This window comes from Perca flavescens, chromosome 17, assembly GCF_004354835.1.
Source record: "Perca flavescens isolate YP-PL-M2 chromosome 17, PFLA_1.0, whole genome shotgun sequence".
Taxonomy (NCBI): domain Eukaryota; kingdom Metazoa; phylum Chordata; class Actinopteri; order Perciformes; family Percidae; genus Perca; species Perca flavescens.
Window position 1 is genome coordinate 24,616,829 of NC_041347.1, and position 26,779 is coordinate 24,643,607.

The following is a 26,779-nucleotide window of genomic DNA, read 5'->3' on the forward strand; positions in this document are numbered from 1 at the left end:
TGGTTATGGTACTATTAGCCAATATATTATAATCACATTCTTTTAAAACTCAATATAAATATCAACCTTCTAGTACAAAGAGTAGCCTAATAAAAAAGTAATCTAGGCTTGTCTTACAAGTCAGCGTGCTTTACAAACTGCTTCCAGAAGCAGACAAAAAATATCCATGAATTTGTGTCATTTTGGGTAGATGGTACATAAAAACACAATTCCTCAGAAGTGAAATATCCCTTTAACCCAATACAGGAGTTCTAATTTCATAGCACACTTTATCATAACACAAATCAAATCAAAGAATGCTGGAGGAGGACAACCAGACTAAGCTCACAGTCTCATTTCACTGTGAACTTACCAGAGTATTACTCTAATTGGGTTCTACTGTCATTTTGTCCAGCGTGTGCCAAAAGATAATCTTGGACAATTATAAATCAGCCCTAGACCTTTACAGCGTTGTTTTCCCTTTACTATCACTCCTTCTATCCCTCTGTCTTCCTCTCTGATTCTTCCTCTTCGTCTCTGTCTCTCTCTGTCTCATGGTCCCATCAGTCTTTCAGCCTGGGTGCACAGAGCACTGCCTTATACTGTAAGTGGGAAGCTGGACCGAAATTGTCTGGCCAAGTCTGACCTACTTCACTCTGACTATCTAACAATGGGAAGGAGGGGAGAGACAAAAGTGGAGGTAGTGATAGGAATGAAGAAGAAGAGAAGAGAAGAAACGAAGGGAACAAAGATTACAGAAAGCAGAGGTGGTGTGGCAGTCTTTCGTAATTCTGCTCACGGACAGCATCAATATGCTGAGTAGACAGGCACACACTCCCACATCACATGCACACACACAAACCCAGAGGCCTATCAGACCTTGGTACAAAGCATCAGCAGACAGTAGAGCCCAAAACACCTGAAATGGTATCCACGGCAACCAAACCACTGGCTCCCTGCATTAAACAGTGGGACAGATCCAGAGTCAGTGCATTCACTGTGCGTGATATTTCTTCAATGGTGTGTCATTCCGGCCAACCTCGCTTATTGTAGAGGCTTGCGCGCACACACACACACACACACACACACACACACACACACACACACACACACACACACACACACACACACACACACACACACACACACACACACACACACACACACACACACACACACACACACACACACACTTCCTGAAAGCACTGATTCGGTACTGTGGGCAGACACATTATCCATCATTATGTGCTAACAAGGGTTTAACCAGGCAAAACAAATGACACCTCTCAGAACATAACAAGATCTTAGCAGAGAACACACAGTCCGATTTATCAAAGCATTAATTATGGATGGACCTTTATTGCATCAGATGTGTAGGAGGAGAGGAGAGGATGTTGACTCTTTTTTGGTCAGCGTTCACCAGGGATTCAATCTTGATGCTTTCTTTGACTAAATAACATGGTTAATCACTTTTCACAGGGCGTAATATTTTATATACACATTTTATAAATTTGTATATCGATATGCATTACTGTAACTTTGTTACTCTGTAACTCTACTGTTTTGAGACAAGGCTAAAATAGATTAAATTTCATTATGATAATGATACATCAGAATAATTTAACAGTTTTATTCTGTTGTCTGTGTGACAGATGGCGTTGTTGTGAAACCAGTGGTATACATTTTTCACAGCTACTTTGGATGTGCATGTTTGTCCTTGCTATTCAGTGTGCTTTCAGTACAGGCTCTTTAGTCGCATTCATGTCTCTGATAGGTCAGTGTTTTGTACACCTAAAGTTTGAGAGTGTATGTATTTCATGACTGCGACAGCTTCACTCTGTATCAATTCGCATTAAGCTGTGCAATTAACACCTACAGTAATTTCACCTCAATTATAGGGAAGATACAACATGCAGAGTGATTATCAATTTGTCAAAAAAAAGATGTGCTGTTATCTTGAAAAAGATGATTAATGTGAACAATGGCTTGCTTTGCCGATGGATCATTCCAGACCTTTTACACAGCAGACATTTGACCTGTCATAGCAGGGATAGCACGTGTTGAATGAATAACCTTATCAAAGGTTCTGATGCATTTAAGTGCCACGCCAGTAAACTGTCATGCACAATCTCAAGGGCTGGTACTGACTACATTGGATGCAACCATTATTAAAAATAGGTTCACAGTTTTTCCAAGTCTGTCTTACAAACAACAGTTTTTGTTCTCTGTAATGATTCCTTCTTTTCATACTGGTCAGTAAGAGATCCCTTTCTAATGCAATTTGAATGTAAGTAATCCACAGTCCTTGTTTTATGTAAAACAAGTTGATCTGAAGCAAACATGAGGCTTCAATAGTCCAAGTTAGACAAATAAAATGATTAGAGAAGTTACTTAACTATGAAAATCCGCTTTTCTATAAAAAAAACGAAAAAAACAAAAACAAGCATTACTAATTTAGAGGGCTGGTTGGTACAGTATGATATACTCATATTACAGTGGTTACTCATGATGATGCGTGTGCTTATTCATTGTGACAGTACAGTATGTAACTAAGAAACTGTTACTCATAGTAGTGATAAAAAAGGGCCATTCAGCATGAGTAGTCTTTTACTAAAGTTTTTAACATTCCACCAAAAAAATCCCTTATCTTTATCTCTCAGGGACAGAGAGATTTTAGGCAGTTAAAAAAATGAGCCCATATTTTTTAATGGACACATCTGGATGAGCCTCAGCAGAACTGCAGATGATGAGCAGGAGGTATTTTGTGGCCGTGTTATTATCAATGCAGAAAAGTCTTGACTCAGTGATTTTAAAGTTCTTTCCCTGTCCTGGTGTTAAAGGCCAGCTCATCACTGTGAGCTTCAGTATCCCTGGTGCCTGCGTGAGGGATAGAAGGCACAGAAGGCTGATAGACTGTCAGGGCCATGCACACAATAAAATTCCAGTCATACACTCTGCTCAAGGTAAAACTTTGCATCAAGCAAAAGCAACTATATCAATGTCTAACCATACAGACTGTTCTACAATGGACATTGAAGTGCCAAATGCCTCTGTTTAGTTTATGCAAACAGATTAACAAGGCTAATGTGTAGCAACTCTGTGAGGCTGTACTCTGCACTCTGTGTACAGCGGTTAAGGGATTGGCAAAGTTATTATAATTCATCCTGAGGGGAAAATGAATGTGTGTACCAAATGTCATGGCAATCCATCCAATAGTTGTTGAGACATTTCCCCAAAACCCCAAAATGCCAACCTTATGGTGGCGCTGGAGAAAAAGTCAGAGGATCCCCAAATGAATGCATGGATTGTTTCATTATTTACAGCATTGATTATTTCAGTCCGGACCAAAGTGATGGACTGACCAACTGACATTGTCATCCGGCCACGCCACACAAAAACACATTGACATAGGTATGATAAGCAGATCACTAAACAGACATATAAGCCAGTCACACCAGGATAAATAAACACACACACACACACACACACACACACACACACACACACACACACACTTATTTAGGGCCCGAACGCAGACAGTGGTGAAGGCCCTTGAAACTGAGGGATTCTTCTTTCTTCCGGCAAATTAATCGCTGTTTTGAGGAGCTTAACATACTCAAAAACTCACCAAAATTGGCGGTTGCATCAAGCCTGGTGAAAATGTACGTATTTTAAGGGTTTTGGGAATAGGAACACAAAAATGGCTCGCTAGCGCCCCCTACAAAATTAAAAAAATGTAGCCCCTGCAGTACGTTTAACGTAGACTCACGAAATGTGGTACACATATGTAGCATGTCAAGACGTATAAAAAAGCTCATTGGAGCCATACCCTTAACCCGACAGGAAGTCCGCCATTTTGAATTGAAAGTTTGAAATTAGTGCGATTTTGGCCATTTCCATATGTCATACTTTAACAAACTCCTCCTAGAGATTTCATCCGATCACCTTCATATTTGGTCTGTGCTATTTTAAGACGTTAAAGATGTAAAGTTATGAAAAGAATTGTAATAGTTATAGAGGACCAACTTCCTGTAGGGGGCCATCGAAACAGGAAGTGGGTGTAACTTGAGTGTACATTGACCAATTGTCTCGATACTTTTCAGGATTCAAAACCCTGAGGATATCTACAGGCCAATATTGACTCAAAGTTATAGTGCCCCTAGTGGCAACATGAACTAGGCTTAAAAGTCAAGGTGCTATACTTTAACGATGTTCTCCTAGAGATTTCATCTGATCAACTTCAAATTTTTATTACGATGAAAATGTATTAAAAGCTTGAGTTTTCGTCCAACGGTGTGGGTGTGGCGTAGCAGCCATTTTGAGCATTTATCGATGAACGAAGAAGTTGTTGTAACTTGAGTGTACGTTGTCCAATTTGGCCGAAATTTCTCATGATCGAAATTTCTCACAATTGACTGGTTGCATCAGGAAATCAGCCTTATATGACAAACATCATCCGATTTACATGAAACTTAGAATGTGTGGTCCACATGTGATATTGACCCGCCCCCTATACTTTAACCACGCCCATGTACTCAGGCCACGCCCTCTTTCATAATTTGGGAACCGTTTAAGGAAGACTCTTGTGTGAGGTATCATTGAACTCAACAAAGAGTTCCTTTTAAATTGGTGAACATTTGCCTCACCCCATATGCTTAAGCCACGCCCCCTTTAATAACCGATCTGTTTCATGTACACCATTGTGTGAGGTATCATTGAACTGAGCAGAGAGTTCCGTTTTCATTGCTCATGGTTTGGCCCGCCCCCTATGCTTTCACAGCTTATGAACTATATGACGTAGAGTCTTGTGTGAGGTATCATTAAACTCAGCAGAGAGTTCCCTTTTCGTTGGTGACGATTTGCAGTGTCTGAGTGCCGCGCAAATGCACGGTTGCAAAGAGCGGCGTCCGCCAGTAACCCCGACATGCAAGGAGGTGCAAGGGCCCGTCCAACGCTGCTTGCAGCTTTAATGTTCTTTTTGAATTTGTGTAAGAAAGATAAGCACCCAGAGCACAGATGCTCAGACAAAAAGCTGCCGTACTTTACAGATTCTGCATTGTGAAAAGTTGTAGGGGCTAACAAGTCTCTGAAAAAGGTCATGATGAAGAGTTCTTGCTCAGCTTTATTTTATCTGCGCTGCAAATATTGTGACGAACAGTTCTCTTTGTCCCAAAGGTAATCACTTTATTCGGCTAAAAATAAAATGGAAAAAAGAAAAAAGTTTTGTTCCTGAATTGGGTTTAAGCAAGAGTTGTGCTGGGTAAGTTTGATTTCATATGTATTTGTAAATGCAGAGAGTTTTTTTGTTTTTGTTTTTATCACAGAGACATCTTTCTCATAAGTTTTTACAATCCAAACAGTTCCTTAAAAGTTCAAATACAGGACACATTGCTTCAAAGATTGGTTGGCTCATATCCTTTTTTTTAAATGTTCTCAATTTGCCATCAAAAGTCCAGTCGAATTAAACAAGAAGAAGCGGGAAACGAGGCCTTATTGTGAATCAATTCATGACAGTCTCCCTCTCTATTTCACTCTCTCCGTCTTTCTTTGTTCCCTGCCATCGCGGTAATTTTGCCGAGGCCTGTGGCTTGTCAAGGGATCAAGCCCAAGCAGCTCTACTGGCAGAGCTTTAATGAAACCCTTTTTGGCTCACAAATGATGTGTGTGCTTGACTGTTGTGTGTATGTGTGTGTATGGGTACTCAGTAAACCATCCTCTCTGTCTATATACACCAGCTGAGCTAGTGTAATTGAACATCCTGCTGATTCCACCACATACGCATGGAGTCACACATACACAACACATGCACAAGCAGTGAAGTGTAGTTGGTTGTGATGTGACCAATGGCAACAGGATACACTAGCTGTTATGCGTAATGCAGTGGAGAGCATCGGAAATGTGAAGAAAAATGCAGGGGTCTGCAAAAACATATACTTCTAAGTAAGACGAGAACGCTGGGAGCTAAAGGACTGTCGTCAACAAAAAGCACATATCTCATGTATCGCTACTCATGCAGGAGGGTATTGTACAAATGATATCTGATTATATTACTGACTTATATTATTGACAAATGGAGTGTCAAATCTGTTTAGAAAATATAGAAATTGTAAAACAGTAGGGTTAAAATGCTGGCTCAGACTGTTGTGCTGTGTGTCTGTAGTTTACGTTTGCATTTGTTCTGTGTATTTGTGTGTGCTGGAGGAAATACGCTGGGCAGAATTATTAATAATAAATGTAATCTGTTTTCTTAACATAGTTACGAACTGCTCTCCAAGGAAAAGAAAACAGAATAAAAGCAAGTGAATCATCAAACTGGGACAACAAAATACTGTTAAAAGAAGATGAAAAAAATAACATAAGTGGCAAGATAAAAAACAGATTAAATATATTTCATATTTACAAATGGTTTCTTATTATAAATGAATGTGTGTATGGTGTGGTTGAGTGAATAGGGTGAGAACAGTCAACATTGCATAAAAATAGTACAATTGTGCAATCAGATATAACACAATACTACCAATTGAAACTTCACTTTGCTCAAACCTCATAACGGAGGCTGAGTGGAGATTTGGCCATACATCTTAACATTCAGGCAGGATCGAGTATTGTCTAATGCAGACCTGCAGGCAGGTGCACAGAAGAATAAAAGCATGCAAAAGAAAGCAACAAACTCCAGCACAATTGATCAAATAAGTACATTAAATGAACCAAGATACAAATTAGAATAAATTTTCCTAATCAGCATCTTAAAGGTCCCATGACATGGTGCTCTTTGGATGCTTTTATGTAGACCTTAGTGGTCCTCTAATACTGTATCTGAAGTCTCTTTCCCGAAATTCAGACTTGGTGCAGAATTACAGCCACTAGAGCCAGTCCCACAATGAGCTTTCCTTAGTATGGGCCATTTCTGTGTCTGCAGCTATTGAGGAGGAGAGGTGAGGAGAGCTGGGGCAACGCATATTAATGTTAAAAAAACTCAAAGGGAAATTTTCATGCCATGGGACCTTTAAGTAAAAGACAAGTCAATTCAATATTTTAAGTCTACTAATGCAGACAACTACGAAAACAATGCAATTGCTTATTACTAAAGTGGCTATAATTTTTATGGACAATGGGACATTGTCAAAGGGGTTAATCATAGTGATGAATCTGCAGAGAATCTGCAGAGAATTATCAACTGAATGTGCAGCTCCCCACTGTTTTACGCAGTTTTATAATGAGTTTCAACTCATTGTTTAGCACAACTTTACTGTTTTGGTTAATTCTCATTGCTTACAGTAGTGTTTTCGGTTGCTGCAGGCAGCTGTTTTAAGCGCTACAAAACTGCTGTACTCTACCTGTTCACCATAGACAGTTAACAACTACTTACTTTAGCAAGTAACGAGCCAGATAGACTGAAAGTGAATGTTCATCAGGTGGACAGAAACAGGACTCAAAATTAACAATAACATGCTCCATAACTGCTGGATGTATAAATAAGCAACTGTTTGCTAACAAGTTCAACATATCAACTTAAAAGATAATGATATGTCACTTTTGTGTCATGCCAAATAAATCAGTTATTGCAGGTTTAAGAAAGTTATTATTATTATTATTATTATTATTATTATTATTATTATTATTATTATTATTATTATTATTAATATTATTATTAAAATTAAGCCTACAGCCTAATGTTAGTAATAATAGTAGTAGTAGTAGTTAGTAAAAACTGCCTTTCTGTGTGCAATGAGTGGAGATCAAAAGCAAATATGCAAATAATAAGAAATACATCTTTAAGACAAAGGAAAATAGATAAAATAGAGAGGATGCTATTTGGATATACTGAAACTCTACTGTGAACAGTGCAGTCTCTAAAAGGGACAAAAGGAGCGATAAACTCCTGACACATTTATTTTAATTCTTACGGCTGACATGGCAAAAAATGAAAAGTAAGTCTTTCCATTGTTTACAAATAACTCATTTCTGGGCAGCGTAATATATCTATACTTACAGTGTCAGAGCTAACAAAGAGTCTTTGGCTTAGACAATGCTTGCAGTGCTGTTGTGTCTTTCTTATGCAACCAAGTGCCCCCAGCTTAAAGACTGGACCAAGAGGAAGGCTTAGGCAGGGCTGACTGAATGGAGCAACAAGGGTTTATTGGGTGAGTTAACGGTGGGCTCAGGTCTCATTGTGGTCAGCAGGGCTCTCATGTCATTTTAATGGGACTATAATTGACTTATTGATTTTAAAAGCCTAGCTGGGATCAATAGGAACTTCTGCTTTGCAAAGGAAGAGAGTAAGAGAGCGTGAGAGAAAGTAGATGGAATGCGTGATAGTGGCTGATATACTGTTGTAGCCTCTGGAATGGGAAAGCAATGATGTTATATTAATTATCAACACACAATATTATATCTTTAGATTGCAATGCAGAATGTGTGCTGAGTTGCAAAATAATTCATATACAATATTGCAGCAGTCTGCTTTGTTAGAATTTGAGTTATTTGCAGCAGGAGTGTGGCCCTAATTCAGAAACCGAGACCCAACCGTGTACCAAGACGTTTACAAAGTTCAGGGATCAATAAACAGGTTTCCAATCAGACCAGACAAATAACATAGAGGACACTAAGAGTCTACAGCCATGCTAGCAGCACAGTGAGGCTGTACTAAAGCACAGGGGTGCTTTGAGCTAAATGCTAATATCAGCATGCTAAAACACTCACAATGACAATGTAGCAGCTGAGGCTGATGAAAATGTAATTAGTTTTGCAGATATTCATGAATCAAAGTGTTGTGCAAATAAAATATTTGGCACTAGATGAAAAGTTCAGGGATCATCCTGAGGGAACATTAATGTGTGCACTTAATGTCATGCCAATACATAGTTGTTGAGACGTTCCACCCAAAATCTCAAATGTCAATCTCGTGGTGGCACTAGAGGAAAAGTCAGGTGATCATGAAAACCATAAGGATTCATCCTTTGGGTACCATTATGTGGTTCATCAATATCTGAACCAAATTACATGAAAATCCATCAAAAGGGGTGGACCACTAACATGACTAAAGAACACGCATTAAGGATACAATCAAATGGGAATGGTTCAAACACCTGAGGACCGTTCAGGACAGACAATAACAACTGATAAATTGAATCTACGTTCTTGTATGTCTGTTATTCAGAGACAGTTTTCTGTCTCCTCTTAACCACTGTTGATGTTTGCAGGTTGAAAGTTGGGGACAAGTTCAAGGAGCCCCTTGCTACAACTCACTCACAAAACATCTTTCAGTTATTTTACCCAGAGTTCTTAGCTATGCCCCTGCCCTCAAATATGCCTAATTTACTATTTAAAAGACAGCACAGTTTGGCACAAGAATGAATACATATAAATACTTAAATGCCTCCACCAACTCTTTAAATGTCACAAATAACATACATTTACACTGAAATCCCACATGGCGGGAATTCTTTGTTTTTACAGCATGGAAGTCTGGTTTTCACAAGAACAGCAGCACGCTGTGTCCAATCTTTTTTCCTATGAGATATAATCTTAAATTAATCATCTTGTCATGCTTTGATCCTCTCTTCATGAATCACTATGATGCCATGTTTTATCCTGAAAGAGGAGCAGACTGCATTGCTTCAACTGATTGGCCTTCAAAAGACGATGCATATGGGTGTTTTGAATGTTGGTAGTTGTACTCCGCAACGTCAGTGTCAATTTTTAGTACATTAGATGTATTATTTGACATACATAAATATACATTTAAGCTGGAGGCCATCACTGAGTTTCTAAATCACTCAATGCACCCATTGTGCAACCATTAATCAGTCCTGATTGGCTAGGTCACACGAGTATCCACAACCAACCAGAGGCAGTAGATGCACTTACTATATCACAGAAACCAATCAGTTCTGATGTTCTTTTTGATAGAAAGGTGCATCTGTCACTGTCCCTGTTGCCGTGCCTTTAGACATCAAGTACTCTCTGGTCCAAATTGACTGCCAGGATACATTCAGCGATAAGTGTGCTGCAATTGAAATAATAAATGATGGTTTGCAGGGCTTCAGAGAGTTTTCCTGCACAAATTACACACACATAAACATAAGCTATACAGCTTCTGCATCCCAGCCTCCCTTGTGAAAACATGACATAGTGGATTAAACTGGATGATGAACAATTTCAGCAGGCCTCCAAACAATCCAATGTGCTAAACGTCAATGCCAAAAAGCCCCATGTGGGAATCGGGGAAAAGATCCAGGGGTGAAGGGTGCAGATAGAGAGATGAAAGAACATATTGATAGCACAGTTCCCAGTTGAGCAGGAATTGATGAGTGTAGGCACGAGGCTGCTGAGGAGAGATTGGAGCTGCTGGGACTGTCGAGCTCCAACTTGCTCCTCCCCAGACTGCCTTGAGAAGTGATGGATGGCCTCGCCTTCAGTGGACAGAGGACTCTTTCATTGACACAAAAGACATTCAATTTAGAATAACTTTATTTATAAGTCTCCTTGGTACAAGAATATAGGGACAAAACAGGTTTACACCAGAAGTCATTTGTCACATAAATGAAATGAAGTGACAAATAAATTATAATTAATAAAATGGCACATTTTACAAATTTCAGGCTTACTTATTATTTCAGGCTTACTTATTACTACACCCTAAAAAATGCTGGGTTATTTCATCTACCCAACCGCTGGGTTATGAAATGTTTTACCCATTATGGGTTATTTATATGGAAGTTGGGTTATTTTGTGCAACTCATGTGTTGAGTCAAAATCCATCAACCCAACATACATCGGTTGACCCAGCACTTGGGTTGTTTGTGCTTTTGAACGTCATCAGATCATCACCAGAGTCCACACACCGAGCGCTTGTCACAGCAGAGAACCAGTCTGGTCATCCAACGAGGCAAATACATAATAAAAGGTTTGTGTACACTAGCTACATGTCTAATTCACATTGTCTGTGTTGCGTTACCTATTAAAGTACTATCTTTATATTGTGAGGCTAGTTGGTTAGTTTGGCTAACAACGTAGCTAGCTAACGTTAGCCATTTAGCCGTTATCATGGAAGCATGTATAGCCTACAGCTTATCCGTTTGGTCTGAATTATATTAATGAATTAATGAAACAAGTTCATAATGCCCATGGGCATATGGTCATGTTTATTGAGTTCACCAGGCTAATTTGCCAGCTAGTTTCAAGCTAGCCAGGTAATTCGGCAGTTAACAAACTATAGTTTACTAGCCAACTGGCTGTCAGTTAGTTGCTTTGCTAGCTATATTATTTTAACTGGCTGTAAATGAACGCGCTTGTTTTTCCTTGAAGCTTTTAATGTGAAATGTGAAGGCATAACAGTGTATGACTGATTAAAGTATGTAAAAACAGTGAGATAACCTGATATGTCTGACTAAATGCATGTATGTGCATTTATTTAAGTAATGTGGTGACCCACAATAGATAAGAACGAATGCTTATTTAAAATGGCGGCCTGGCAAACAACAAGGGCCACTTGAGTTAAGGGTTAAGAAATATATAATAAAAAGTTTGGGAACCACTGCTGTACTGTTGTACTGACACTCGTGCCCTGAAGGCTATGCTTTGAGCAGCCACAAATATTCTTGTAAAAAGGTAAAAACAATTTACATGCATGCAATTTGTCATATGAATTGTATAGGTAGAGAGGGAGGATTGTGATGCTAAATAAAATGGCTGTTATCTTCACATTGGATTACATTCTGCTGTTAGTCTGCATTGCTTTTACATGGTGATATCTGAATAGTTAATACAATAGCAATTGTATCTTTGCTTAAGCTCTTTTTGTGTTTGTTTCAGATCAATGGATAGCTTTGTCATTAACACTATGACAGAGTGCCAGACCTTGTCGAAAGATTTAAAAGGTAAGAAATATGTTTTCCCATCCACAGCATATCAAGTCTGCATTGCTACTAAAGCCCTTTTCAGACATGAATTCTTATGAAATATAATTTCCTCTTTTTTTCAATAGCTTCCACGTAATATGTCAAAGTGACTCCAATAGATGAATAGAGCCGGCCACTGGATTCCTGGAGGAAAAGCTGCGGAACGTCAGGAAGCGGCTGAGATCAACCAGCAGGTTGCAGAGCACGGCACAGACACCACCACAAACGCCAGATGATGGCGCTCTAGCAAGGGCTCTCATACCAGGTAATTATTAAACTGAAAAATTATTTGATGAAGCAAAACATCCATATTTCAGTGAATGACAACTTTCTTGTTCTTTTTTACAGACTGTACCATATCAGACGAACGTGGGTCTCAACTTAAAGAATGGTTGAGAAATAATTCTCAGCCCCTCAGCCAGATAGAGAACTACATGCAGAACACAGCAGTCTACAGGGCCAAGTGGATTAGGGACAACAATTGGACCATCGATCAGATCCTCGAAGAGTTCCCTCACCTAATGACCAAAGGCATGGTAGGTATAGGGAAATATGATCTTACATATAAGGATGCATTGTTTATAATGTTTTATTAGTGTGCCACATTGAATTGGTTTTAAAAATGTGTTTTCCATTTTATAGATTGCACAGGCTTGTCCTGCATGGGGATGCTGCATCAAAGTTGTTTGAAACTTGGTCACGTGAAATGCCAGGAGGGGAGTCTAAAATGGTAAAGTTTATTCAAAGTAGAATACTTGCTTGCAAGTAGAGCTAATGGCTCTTAATAGCAGCTTTTTAATAGGAATTTGAATTTGTTCAGTATATACCTGTTGAAATTTTCAGCCAGTTCATTCGTAATTGTTGTTTTGCTCTGAATGTTTTCCTACCTGAGTGATATGAACTGCACCAGTTCCACTATATTGTTGATATAATAAATTTTTTTCAAAGATTCCATTATGTTGTTTTGTTTTTGTATTGTTTAAGTGTTTATTAAATAATATATGCATACATCTAGCATGTATTCTGTTCTAGGTTTGTAGTTTAACAGTTTTATTGCAATTTATTTTCTTAAATTGTACTGTAATGTGTTAGAATTAATCTGGCATATAGGTTAATTTTGCCCAGCATTCGGGTACACTATATAACAAATATGTAGTTGAATCAACCCAGAATTGTAATTAATTTGACCCAGCATTTGGGTACACTATATAACAAATATGTAGTTGAATCAACCCAGAATTGTAATTAATTTGACCCAGCATTTGGGTACACTATATAACAAATATGTAGTTGAATCAACCCAAAATTGTAATTAATTTGACCCAGCATTTGGGTACACTATATAACAAATATGTAGTTGAATCAACCCAGAATTATAATTAATTTGACCCAGCATTTGGGTACACTATATAACAAATGTATGTAGTTGAATCAACCCAGAATTATAATTAATTTGACCCAGCATTTGGGTACACTATATAACAAATGTATGTAGTTGAATCAACCCAGAATTATAATTAATTTGACCCAGCATTTGGGTAGAATATTTAACTCATCTGTTGGGTTAAAAATCACCAACCCATCTTGCTGGGTCAAATTAACTACTGTTGGTCCGGTGCAATAGTGATCCAGCGGTTGGGTTATAAAACAACCCAAGTTGGGTTATTTTTAACCCATCATTTTTAAGTGTGTATGAAGCTGCTCTAATATATATATATTTTTATGTTCACAATGAATAATGAGAAAGGAGTTGCTCATAGTGGCAATCCCACAGAGAATTATCTGCAGAATCTTCATTTCACAGCAGCTGTTTCAGCGAGTTTCAGCTCATTGTTTGGCTGTCTGATCCACAACTTTACTGTTTTTTCTCATTGCTCTCATAGCATTGTTTTTGGTTGCAGCAGGCAGCTGTTTTCAACAAAAAGGCCCTAAAGACCCACTGTACATGAACTGCTCAGCACCAAATTGCACACAGACAAATTAGTAGCTAGCTGGTTAACATAGTGGAGCATTTAGCAGCTCCAGAGAATGATTTGTCCCTCGAGAGTTGGTGGAGACCAAAACTAAAGCTGAGCTAAAAAGAAAGTGAATATTGGACCTGCATTTGTCAGGAGGTCACAAAGCATTTTTTTCAAAAAATCAATTAATGCAGGTTTAAGAATTAGGTATTGCCATATCATGTTTATTTTAAAGTGTTTTGTTTGTAGTGCCACTGAACAAAAGTTTGATGTTTCCTTAAAGTGATGGTTCGGAGTAATTTCATCCTAGAGTCCTTTGCACCATGACCTCGAGCCAAACACCCCCCCAGAAGCTTTTTTCACCTGGGTCTAACATTGGGAGAGTTAGCGTAGAGTAGCATTATCAGCTGAATAGCTTAGCGCAGGGGCTAATGGACCCACGTTTGTATCTCGTAAGTTACCCCACTAATAATGCCCGAAATGATACCAAACGTCTACACTAGTACAAATAGGTTATGCACTCATAAAATGATGGATTGGAAAGTTTGTAAGTACACCAGAAGTTTATGTAAATAACACTTGCCTGCTGGCTTCTGCTCTCTGCTGTTGTTGTTGCTGCTGTGAGACGAGTGCTTAGGGCCGTCTACAAATTACAACACCGAAAAGAGATGCAACAAAAATATTTTTTAATTTAACTTTTTTTTTAAAGTAAGTGCTAACTAACTACTAACTAGCAGGAGACAAGTAATAATTGAGGTAAGTTTGGAGACATTACCTTATTTAATCATTAAATTAATACATATTTTTGTTGTGTCTCTTTTCGGTGTAGTAATTTGTAGACGGCCCTAAGCACTCGTCTAACTGCTGGTAGCAGCAGCAGCAGAAGCAACAGAGAGCAGAAGAGAGCAGGCAAGTGTTCATAAACTTCTGGTGTACTTACAAACTTTCCAATCCATCGTTTTATGAGTGCATAACCTATTTGTACTACTGTAGACTTTTGGTATCATTTCGGGCATTATTAGTGGGGTAACTTACGAGATACAAACGTGGGTCCATTAGCCCCTGCGCTAAGCTATTCAGCTGCTAACGCTACTCTACGCTAACTCTCCCAATGTTAGACCCAGGTGAAAAAAGCTTGTGGGGGGGTGTTTGGCTCGAGGTCATGGTGCAAAGGACTCTAGGGTGAAATTACTCCGAACCATCACTTTAAATGCTGCCTTTAGATATCAGATGTGCTCCCTCCATATAGGCTAAAGACACATTTTTACTTTCTGACATTTTTAACACACTAATCACTCATTCTGCTATGTCTATACTTCTGTATTTCTAAATTGCTGCTTGTTGTTGTTGTTGTTGGGATGCTTTTTTATGTGTGTTTTGTTTCTACTTTTCATTTTTACATTTAAATGTTTTATACAGCACCTTGGTGCTTCTTTGTACAGCACTTTGGTCAGCAAAAGCTGTGTTTAAATATACTCTAGAAATAAACTTTACTTACATACTTACTTACTAAATATTCAACCTTCAAGGACCCCATGAAAGCACCTCAATTTCCCTTGAAAGAGAATATACAGTGTGTAGATTTCAGGAATTCATATCTGTGGTAAGTGCTTGCCGAAAGCAGCAGCTGATTGTACAACATTATAGAGGAGAGTGATAAAAGAGATACTGCTGGGACATGATTACATTCACACAAATGTATGGGGTCATTAGCATAGTTATAAGCCACCTTTGAAACAAGAACATTTGCAAAGAGGACGGAAAAAAGTATGGAGTCATTTTGCCAAAGAATTACTAAAATGTGATCTTTGCAAATATGTTTTAACTCATGGATGGTGTCTTTACGGGGAAGAGGAATTTTGTGAAATACGCTTGTGGCCCTGTTGGTTTAACAAAAGATGAAATACTGACGGTATTAAAGTTCAGCGTCTTACACGTTGGCTCTTTCCGTTCAGTATTCCAGATCACCCTCCTTCCTGTGTGTGTACCTTTCTTAAAGATGGATGGTGTTCCTGCTCTATTGATTTGCTCCAATGATGTTGTGTGGATTCAGACTGAAAGCGTAAAAGACAAAAGTTGGCATTAAGCCAGGCACTTTTTTTCTGTTAGCATGAAGATTTTTATTACACATGGCTATGCAGAGGCAGACAGGCAGACACAGTGGAGAGAAGTGAATAACGTTATGAGATAGTAAATGTATACAGAAATAAACAATGAGCAAGTCCTAAAGGACAAAAGCTAAAAGTACTGTCACTTTTCTTGTCAACATGAGATAACCTCTCATGGAATTACACTGGGGTCATTGTTATACATTTATATACACAAGTAAGTTAGATATGTATAACTTGGTTAAACTAATTAGGTCTACAGTACAAGGATTGTAACAGTTTCTGATCTAGAATCATCAACCTAAAAGTGAGCAGATCCGCAAATGCACAAGACCTGACAGGGCTGTCAAACATACTGACAGTGGAAAATCTTCAAAGACATGTAGGTCTGGGCTTCCAGCCATTAAAGACCAAGCACCATGCATCTGGTCCTCCATTTCTTTCTTTTATTTGACCAGTAGCATCAAGCTGAGATGATCACTCCTTTTTCAAAATAACCAGAGATGGAAAAAGGGCCCTCAGCCAACCAGATACTGCACTCTGTAATTCAAAGTCAACTGAATTTGCTTTGTAGTCTTGATGACATTTCTTATGCATCAAAGAGGCCAACACTCTTTCAACAGCTTGGACGAAAGATAATCTTCATCATCATATCACTCATTCTCTGTGAATGTGAGCCCCATTGAAGTCAGATATTTATAAAGCTGCCGTGATTGTGCTTGAGTAAGAGCAGGTCTGTTTGACTGCTCATCCGGCTGGCAGAGCACTTGGAGGCCTGGGTTCACTCCGGAGATCTGAACGGACTGTCAGTGAGATGAATTAAGAGCACACTGTCTCTCTGGAGATGAGCACTCAATGTCACTTTCCATGAGGCTAGAGCAGGCAGTAGCTCAAAGGTGACAATGCTGTGACAGCACGAATGGAGCAGCACACAGTCATTCCTAAGATAGTGAGAACCAGATAGGCTCCTTTATATTTAATAAAGGTAATTACTATAATTATTAGGATTTCAAAGTAAAAAGTACAATATGTACAGTCTAGTACACGACTGACTAATCAAAAAGATACAGAGCTATGATAAGTTATTAGCCCCTTAACGCAGACTGTCGCTAATTTGCATCAAACCCCTTCCATTCCGACTGCAGGCAAGATAGCGTGTGTATTCCCCCCAATGCCGGTTTGTTTACATGTGATACATACTTCGGAACCTTTTGCATGCACTGGTTTCTCGTAGGACCGGTCGGAGTGGGAGATATATCCGTTTCACGTAAGCAAAATTAACCCTAACCCTACCCCTACACCTAATCCTACCCCTAAACCTAACCCTACCCCTAACCCTAAAGAAACTACTGTCAATGTTAGGGAGTAGGAGAGTGTTTTCTTTCTTGCCGTTGTCAAGATCCATGTATTTGCCATTTACAGTTTAGAAGTTCTAACAACTTTGTGACATAAATGAAATCTACTGTGTTTTATTAATTTTTGTTGTCGCTAATTTGCATCATACCTAAATTTATATCTATTCCATATGCTATAGACAAATTAACAATCTCAACTTAATTTAGCATCAACTTAGAGCCAGAAACACACATAATATTTTGTTTATATAATTGTGAATAAATTCAGGCGTCAAGGGGTTAGAATCCATTCTGCAACAAATCAAACAGACACAAAGTCTCTTTGAGATCATGTGGAGCCAGATGGAGGGCAGCTGACAGCAGATGCAGTCATGGAGCAATGACGGATGGTGAAATTTATTTGAAATAGTCCATGGTATGCATGACATTGTAAATTTTTTGCCTAAAATATTGCACCAAAGGAAAGCACAAAGCACAAATTATTCTTTTACACTATTAAAAGCTGTAAAATAACACATTGTATGCAGCAGCGTCATTCTCTTCGCATTCTGTCTCAACACACAATGCTCATTAGCCCGCAAAGCCCCAGTGCTAATCCATAAAACCCCCAGCACATACCCATACCCCAGCCTTGCACACAAATTCTCAATAATATCACCCAAACAAATGGATTCATTGTTCACAAGAGTTTATACTTGATTTTGTCAACATAACAGTCCAGTTAAAAGTGAGGGCTGTTTCCCTGGAAAAGCGCACTGAATATAACGTATGAACAGGGCTGTAATGCCAACACACTCGGCTCATAACTGTTTTTACAACAAGAGCTTTCCAAACTGTATAGTAAGTGTGGCCATGACTTACATACATACTCATATACTGTGCATGTATGCACACAGAAATTAACATACACACTTTCTATTGTGCACCAATGTCATTTCAGTTGCAAAGTCCATTCCAGCTGCCACTCCCCTGTCAGTCTGTGTTGCTTTATGTGTCCATCACCTGTGTGCTTACTCAGCCTTTCAAAAGCAGATTGACCAACATGTTTTGTCCTCTCTGTTGCTCAGTCTTATATTTTGTATATTTTGTATATTCTATACATGTAAACATTTTGACCATTTATATATTGAATGCTTCAAAAGTGGGAGAAGTAATATCTTTCAACATCCCTTCAACATCCTTCATTTCAGCTTTGGTGAATTTACCTCTCCCCACAGCCTGGAGTGAAATGTCTGTGTCACTTTGATCACAGACAGTAAAAATGAGTATGACACTTATGACACCTGATGAAGATGAGTCTCCTTTAGTCTCGCTTTGCCAGACCCTCCTCCAAAGCGCGCTGAAGGAGAGTCTGGCTACTCCACACAGCATTCGGGGATGGGAGGAAAACATGCAATGGTATAGTGGCATTTCTTTAAACCAATTAGAATCGTCATGGGCGGTGCTAAACTCTGCACAAAGCCGCTGCAAAATAGTCATGCGAGAGAAAACTCAGATTGGACAGATAGCCTAGCTAGTTGTCTCAATTTACCATGCAGAGATCTGAGGAGCAGTCAACAATAGTCCTTATAAATCCACCAAATTATAATAAAAATACATCCCGCGGAATTTCCTGCAGCACCGGAGCAATCCCTGAAGTGGAACGCAAAGGATATAGACTAAGTCTCCTTTAACCCATCCTAGTCTACACAGCCACCTTAGAACCATACATCAGATCATCCAGCTCCGTGTCAGGACAGCTTCTATGCATGCAATGACCAAACATGTAGCAGAGAACAGAAAGCTTTTGGCTGGGTCAAGAGCAAAGTTAGGATCAAAACCTCTAAAGAAATCTTTCCACATAAGTCATAAGAGAAACAAGTTTGTCACTTAAATAGAGATCATATGAGGGCATAGACTGCATGTGGGATGCCAGTTATGATCGTCTGAAGAGATACTTTGAAGCCTGGAGTTTTTGCCACTTTTATGTAAAATATTGCAGCCAGATAATACAAATGTTCAGCTCAGGTGAGGGGAATGAGGTGATCGCACTATAGATGGGAGTGGCAGGATAGGATCCAACCCATCTGGTGGACAGGTAAAGAATAACACTGAAGGGGTCTGGGAAAGTGGAAATGTGTATTAAAGTAAAAGATGGACAGAGGGACAAAATGAGCAGAAATAGAGACGGACATTGTGACACAATACATACACCATACAGATATGAGAGTGGTATTCATCTTCACATCTAACTCTTCAACACAAAGCAAAATAAGCTTTTTTTTTTTAGCTGTAAGCAGAACATGCATAAATCCACTCCTCCATTAAAGTTGTCCGGTCGCCACTTACATACAACTTAATAAACAGGAACATTATCACTATATTTGCTGAGCGTATACTCACATTGTATGATAAGGATAGAGTAAATACATTGAAACTAGAGAGGAGAAACAAAGACAGAAAATAGATGGAAGAGACAGGACACAGACAATGACTCCAGCAGTAAGCACAGTATAATGACGACAAGCATACCTTTATGAAATTTGGCTCAACTCATTACACAGAGGTAGAGTGAGATGTCAAATGAGAGAGAGCAACCAGACCCGTTCCCAGAATTTTGCTCCAAGCATCAAGTCACACAAACAAACATAGAAATGTGCCTCCTCATCACATGCTTGGACAGCACGTCATGACACTGTCTGATATTGCTCTCTTTCTGTCACTCATTCTGCACTTCCGGAATTTTAAAGCTACTGAACATAAATACATTGCATGCAAGGACACACAAACACATAGCTACTGATTAACTGTATGTGTGGTTATATGTATTTGCTAGAAGGAAACATTGTAATTTCAACCTAGTTTGGTGATTCTTGCTGTTATTTTATCTTTATTAAACGTTGAACACTCTGTGAGAATTATAAAAAAAAAATCTCTTTTTCCTTTCCACGCTACAATTCTAGACTAGCATTAGAATTCTAAGGCTCACTTACTATAAAATTACATTTTTATGGTAAAAATGCTAGACTAAGTTGCTTCAAATTTTCCACATGAATACTCTTCGTTCCAATGCTTATTGTATTCAGAATCACTTGGCTTAGCCACTTTACATTCATTTATTATGTAAGTGTTGCTTGATTGTGATCAATTAGTCGATGGTAAACCTTGGTGCAGAAGCCAAGACTGCAGTTGCGCCAGGCAGCTTTGAGATGTGAATGTGTAATGTCTGTATGTGTGTGTGTGTGTGTGTGTGTGTGTGTGTGTGTTTCGTCATCTTTTTCCTCTGCAACCTCCAGATCCCTGCTAAAATGAATAGACATGTTGAAAAGAATGATGACACCTTCAGATGAATAACATTTTGTGTGTGTGTGTGTGTGTGTGTGTGTGTGTGTGTGTGTGTGTGTGTGTGTGTGTGTGTGTGTGTGTGTGCGTGTGTCTGTACAGTGTCAGACAATAATGAGTGAAAATAACACTTAACTGTAGGGCTATATCTCAAAAAAACAATCCAGCACATTAAATGTCTTGGTACAATGGGGTTATTTAAATTCTTTATTTTAATGTAGTATAATATTATGTATCGTAAGAATAATGATTTCTCCATTTTCAAACACTGCATCAGTGTATCTGTCAGCAAACTTTGTACATCCGCACTATAGTCTGGTGATCGCACTTTGTTGATAGAGCTGATTTTTATAAGATACAGTAAATGTCTCCCTGCGTGACTACTGAACGGTGCAAAAAGGAGAGCCTATGAAGATGCCATTGTTCTCTGATACTGATGAGCTGACTCCAAAATCTGACATCTACTGCTGATGTTTTGGACAGATGAAAGAATTTCTCCATCAAAAGATGGTTGTAGTTGTGCTCGAAATATCTTACTGTGACATTACATCATCTACGTTTGACTCACTAGCCAGGATTAGGGCTTTAGAGTGGATTTTCTTAAACATCCACTTTAGGCTCAGGTACATACAGTAGTATGACTGCTGCACACACACATACACACACACACACACACACACACACACACACACACACACACATGCTTAGCCAAATATATTGAGATGCTAGTCGTCATTGACACCTCTGCAATGGTAATTTTTAGGAATTAAATCTGACAGAGGAATATTAATTAAACAGAGTACTTGTCCAATTAACATTATCTGGTAGCAATCATAATCAGATTGTTTTTATTCGTTCATCCATTTGTAGGATGTAGAATAACCTGCATCCGAGTCTGTCACAGCATGAGTCTCTGTATCTGTGACACATTTATCGTCTTCACACCACAAAACTCATCAACAGTTAATCAATAATTCATGAACTGTTTCCACACCTATAGACAAGGTGAGGAAAGATTAAAAAGACAACCAAACACAATTCTTATTGTGGTTGTATTCCCACTTGCATGTGTGTATACATGCATACATGTGCCCGTGTGTGAGTGCGATTGATACACTTAGATGTGTTCTGGGTATACTGTCACTAATTCAGCGATTAGCGGGCTTTCAGCAGCTGTGTGAACCATGGACTTTTCCTTGCAGGATGAGCCAAAATCAGGACATCATGTGTTTGTTTTTTTCATTTAGGGCTCTTTGCTTGTCACGAAGGTGATTGAACAGCAGATGGATGCAGCAAAGAGGGGAAAACAGTGGTAGAGAAAGAGATGAAAGGCTAACAGCAATAAGAGGTTTGCCAATGTGCACTTACTGTAACATCTTAAGTGTGCAGATAGTATAGAGTAAAGACTGATCTGCATACAGAGGAATTGGTTGTTTTAATGTTTTCAGGTGTTATAATAGTGTTATAACTTTTAGGTATATTTTTTAACTTTTTCTTAACTATTGGTTTACACTGTACTTTAGTTTTGATGTGGAGAATAAGGTATAGTGTAATCATCAATTGTTTTTAAGTTTACTCCTCTTATTTTCTTTATGCTTTCCTGGTTAATCAAAAATTGTTGTGTATTTTATTGTTGTGTTTATGTGTTTGTTGTAAAGCACTTTGTTATGCTGGTTTTGATAACTGCTATACAAATAAACTTTATTATAATTCAATTTTATTATTGTCCTCATCACCTCTAATTAGCCTCTTGGCGCCTGTTCTCACACCTCACCATAGCCAGGATGTGTGTTATGTAAGTCACCAGCAGTGAACAAACAAATCAATTAAAAAAAAAAGGTCTTAGAGCAAAATCAGCTTCAAGGTTTGAGTATCCAGTCTGACAATGTGGTAAAAAAAAATTTTGAAGAGCACTAGCTCAATGTCGGGTTGTAGATGTATGGTTATTAAATCCCTTGTGCACTCAGTGTTTGATTATCAGTCCTCAGTCGGTCTTGACCCAATCAGTGTCATGCTACACTCTCCACCCAGTACAGTGACAAAGGCCTCAACCACCTCTTCTCATCCTCTTCTTTTTCTTCTTTCCCTTTCCTTTTCTCGCTGTTCTCTTCTCCACAATCATCTGTGTGCATGGATTGAAACTGGCTGCACTTAAAACAAGACTGTCTCTTCAAATGCCAGCACAACTCATGCTGTCACCAGGCTTGTGCGATCTTGTGCTTTACCCATACAACGATTACACAACATCTGCAGTGCTCCAAGCGCTCATAAGACAAATTAGACCAGGATATGTTGCTCACAGACTTCTGTTGTGACGTTGGTGTGGTGTAAACTTGTCTTTCCCTCTGAACAGCAGGGTTACTTGTTCTCACCATGCCCTGACAAAGAGGAAACACTCATAAGAGGATAATTGGGCCCCTGACAAGTTTCCTCAGGCTGCACTGTGAAGAAACTCATTCTGCTTCTCTGTAGGCGCACTAAAGATTTCCTTAAATGTGCTTCCAAAACCACAGGGGCCACATGACTCCTGCATCGTGTTCACAAACCAGCATGCTATATGGGGACATAGCAGCACGACAAGCTGGGACATAGGTAAAAATAGAGCCTGCTTTAGACAATCACCACACTGTCTGTTCTCAAACTCTGTAAAGCAGATAGTTTTTTCCATATCACTTGTAGGGCAGACTTAAAACAACTTAGAGATTTGGCAGAGAGAATGGCTCGGTTTAAAAGTTCTGCCTCTGATCTGAGGATATAAACATCCACCCTTTCAGGCCTGGCCTTCACTTCTGTCTGTGTGTGAGACAGTAACAGTGATTTGTTTTTGTGTGTGTGGCACTGTGCCATCCAACTTGCCAGCCTTTTTTAGATGGACTCTGGGGAGCTTTTGAAACAGCCGGGTGAGAAATCTCACTAAATTATGTAATTTATGATTCTCTTTTAGCAACTCACTCAAGGTTATCTTTGCTTCTAGATGATTGGAATTTTCTATCATATGTCGCTGTATCCTGTAACAGTAACTGTAAACAGCCAAAAAGGTTCTTGAAAGCACTGACACATGATAAGAGCACAAAAGTTTGTATATGTTAGTTTGAAAAAGAGACAAGTGGAATTAGGATGTTTAGCAGTAAGGCACCAATATGAGAAGGAGAGTGTTTTACCATCAGCTGCCCCAGAAATGCATTGTTGTTAAAGGGTCCGTTCACCCAAATTACAAAAAGAAATGTACCCCTAGTGGGATCTAGCCATGCTGATAGTTAAGTTTCATGTGTCCTGGTTTTGAGATATCAGTCTCTGAGATTTCTGCCACCACCTCAATACATGACATGCTAGTAGCCTAAACTTTCTTCTTCTTTTTGTGATTGTTACATGTATACAGTGTTTGTATTTCTAAACAGGTACTGTGAAGCACACTATTTCCTGTAATTGTAGGTGTATTGATCCCTAGCTGTGCTCTGATATCAGGTAACGCCATCCCAAGTGCACCCTTTGAGTCTGACCTCTTTATATTTCTGCCATGATGCACATCTGACCACATGTGAATGCAGCAGCTGGTAGTAAAAACACTGGAAATATGAGAAGCATGCCGTACAGGTAGACCTTCATCTGAACTTGCTTTTATTGCAGTACAAGGTCCAGCAGATGATTGACAGACTTGATTTAACCTCCATTTACCTTGTGTGTGTTTGCTGAGTTTGCTTTTGTTAAGTGCCTGGGGCTCTTTGATGCTTACCAGTTGCCTTATGGTCAGGATGTCATTACTGTAACCTCCATGCTGTTTTCATCCTTTTGCAACCAGTATGAGACACAGATGATTGAGAGTAAAAGAGTTGGTTCAGCAGACTGTGGCTACACTTAGGAATTAGGCATAATATTACAACCACCAGTGCTGCCAATAAATAGAAAAACACTATTCCCATGTCAGACATCAGCTCAGACAGATGGTTGTGAGGATGAGAGTGTGAAGTTAAATATCCCTGCCAGTGTCTCTGTCGGTGTTGGTGGTGTATTATATCAGATTTGTCCCTGAGGATAATGACTGCAGTCTAGTTGAATGTGCTAATGATCTGCTGTATTCAAGGGTAATTAGTTTTGGCTCTTCTGGCAGGTTACTAAGGGATCGTGATACATTTGTTACTGTTCTACAAATAGTTAGGGTGTTTCCCAGTAAGTGGGCCACATCTATTGTACATATTGAAATCATGAGTGAGGCTGCAATAGATACACCTATTGTAATGACTTTCAGTCACGGGTTAATACAAATGTGATATAATGAAATAAATACTGCATAATTATATGATCATGATAGATAATGAGGTTTACATTCTTAAAATATGAACAAGTGGTTGTGCTGTGACCCAAACAATGTAAAAGCTGATATCTTTACTACTGACTATTATACGACTATAGTATCAGGTAGTAATCAATACACAGATCTCCACATGTCAATGCAGGAAAAACACAGTTGCAATTAATAACAATAATAATGATTGATTTCCATTTATCTGTTCCTGTTTCAGGCCCCTGGTATCAACATGTACTGGCTCACTGTTTACTTCAATGGCTTAGTGGGACAAATAAATAGAGAAGACCCATGATTAATGTTATTAGTTACACTTGTGGCTTTCCTGTTATGACAAGCCAAAATGTAAAGTATACTTTGAAAGACTAACAGGAATTTATATACAACAAATTTGCCACATCCAATAATTTTTTAGCACCATGATTCTGCCAAAGTGACATTTTTATCAACATAATAAGGGAACGTAATTGAAATGCATCTGCAAAGTTGAAAATGATTCATACAAAATATGTCTTTAAAATGTTGACTGACAACATACTTTATTTGTTTTCCCTGCAATCCGCTCATAGCAACTACAGCATGAAAAGTTTGGCATTTGTTGAAGGTTAAAGAAAGTGGTCTTGGTTGAAAATGTAAATGTCAGATTCGATGATATGACTTGTTTACTTTATCAACATTTAAAACTATGATCTTCCCATAACCTCGATCAAAGTGCTCCACAACTTTTGTGTGGTAGAAGAATGTAGCACAAGGTTGCCCGTGAACTTATTTGCTTGTTAACGTGTATTGGCAAAACAAAACAGGGGAAATGTGTCAAATTAAACACAAACCATAGCTTAATGAAAACGTTAAAGAACCATACTATCGTCAAACAGTTCCCAGGTGTAAAGCAGGAATCCCTGAACTGGTAATACATTCATGACCTGCAGCTTCCAAGGCTGATATATTATGACATTTATTAGATTATTTAATTTGTCTTCACATCATCATTGCCCTTATAGAACACCCTGACCCTTACATCCTTCTCAACCATATAATAGCATGTGGACTTCCAAATATCCAATGTTAATGTTTGTTTCTGTCAATCGCTTTGTTTTCTTATTAGCTTTCTTCATTCTCTGTCTCTCTCCTTGCTCTCTACTCTCTTTCTTCCCTCTTTCCTTTCTTCTTCTCATTCCTGCCTCATGTTCTTTAAATAAAAGCATGAACTTGCAAGGTCATGCGTACACCTTACATGTTTGTGTTAAATTCCCCCTCTATATCATGTTATGACCTGCTGAGCTGTGCATTAAAAAAAAGTTGTGTCAGCCAGAGCAGCCAGCTAGCAGAAGCCAAGGTTGGGGCACTTTGGGCTTGTTTTGATGAAGAGTAGAAAACACCTTGAAAATCAATGTTGTTCTCCTTTTCTCTCTTGCAGTCTCAGCAGAAATGCATTATGATCTTCGCCTTGGTGTGCTGCTTCGCCGTACTGATGGCGTTGATTTTCTCAGCGGTGGACTTTTGGGGTGAGGATGAAGATGGGATCACAGAGGATAACTGTAGCAGGAACTGCAGGTGAGAGCTGCAGAACCACAAACACACAGTTCATTTTTAGTGGTTTCCAACATGTTTGGCTTGTGTTTCCTTGATCACAAGTTATGGCCACAGCGGGTGTTCATACCAAAATCAGCTGTGTTAAATCACTGCAGGGGGCTGCTCTGGTGGGAGTATGTTGCATTAGGTACTTTGTGTTGTGTCAAAAGTTGAGCAAAGTTAAACGTGTTTGCCAGATGACCCTGCATTTTTTGTATTTTGGAGAAACTCTGTGTTGGTCTTTTTGATAATACATCCAATTGTGTCTTACCTGAATGAT

General features: G+C 38.9%; 1 protein-coding gene and 2 long non-coding RNA genes across 6 annotated transcripts in view; all 3 read left to right on the top strand.

The window, feature by feature from the left end:
• LOC114572090 (inactive phospholipase D5) overlaps window positions 1-26,779 on the top strand; it is a 64,976-nt gene that overhangs the window by 19,158 nt on the left and 19,039 nt on the right. For all 4 annotated transcript variants that reach the window (XM_028603533.1, XM_028603531.1, XM_028603532.1 and 1 more), the window contains one exon: window positions 26,345-26,481. In XM_028603533.1, coding sequence (XP_028459334.1) covers window positions 26,345-26,481 — 137 coding nt within the window. The remainder of the gene's footprint in view (window positions 1-26,344; window positions 26,482-26,779) is intronic.
• Window positions 10,629-12,256, top strand: LOC114572096 (uncharacterized). Its single transcript, XR_003694729.1, has 4 exons — window positions 10,629-10,888; window positions 11,797-11,861; window positions 11,969-12,147; window positions 12,231-12,256. It is a non-coding gene; the product is annotated as an uncharacterized LOC114572096 (long non-coding RNA).
• LOC114572095 (uncharacterized) lies at window positions 12,284-12,831 on the top strand. The gene is made up of 2 exons (XR_003694728.1): window positions 12,284-12,418; window positions 12,525-12,831. It is a non-coding gene; the product is annotated as an uncharacterized LOC114572095 (long non-coding RNA).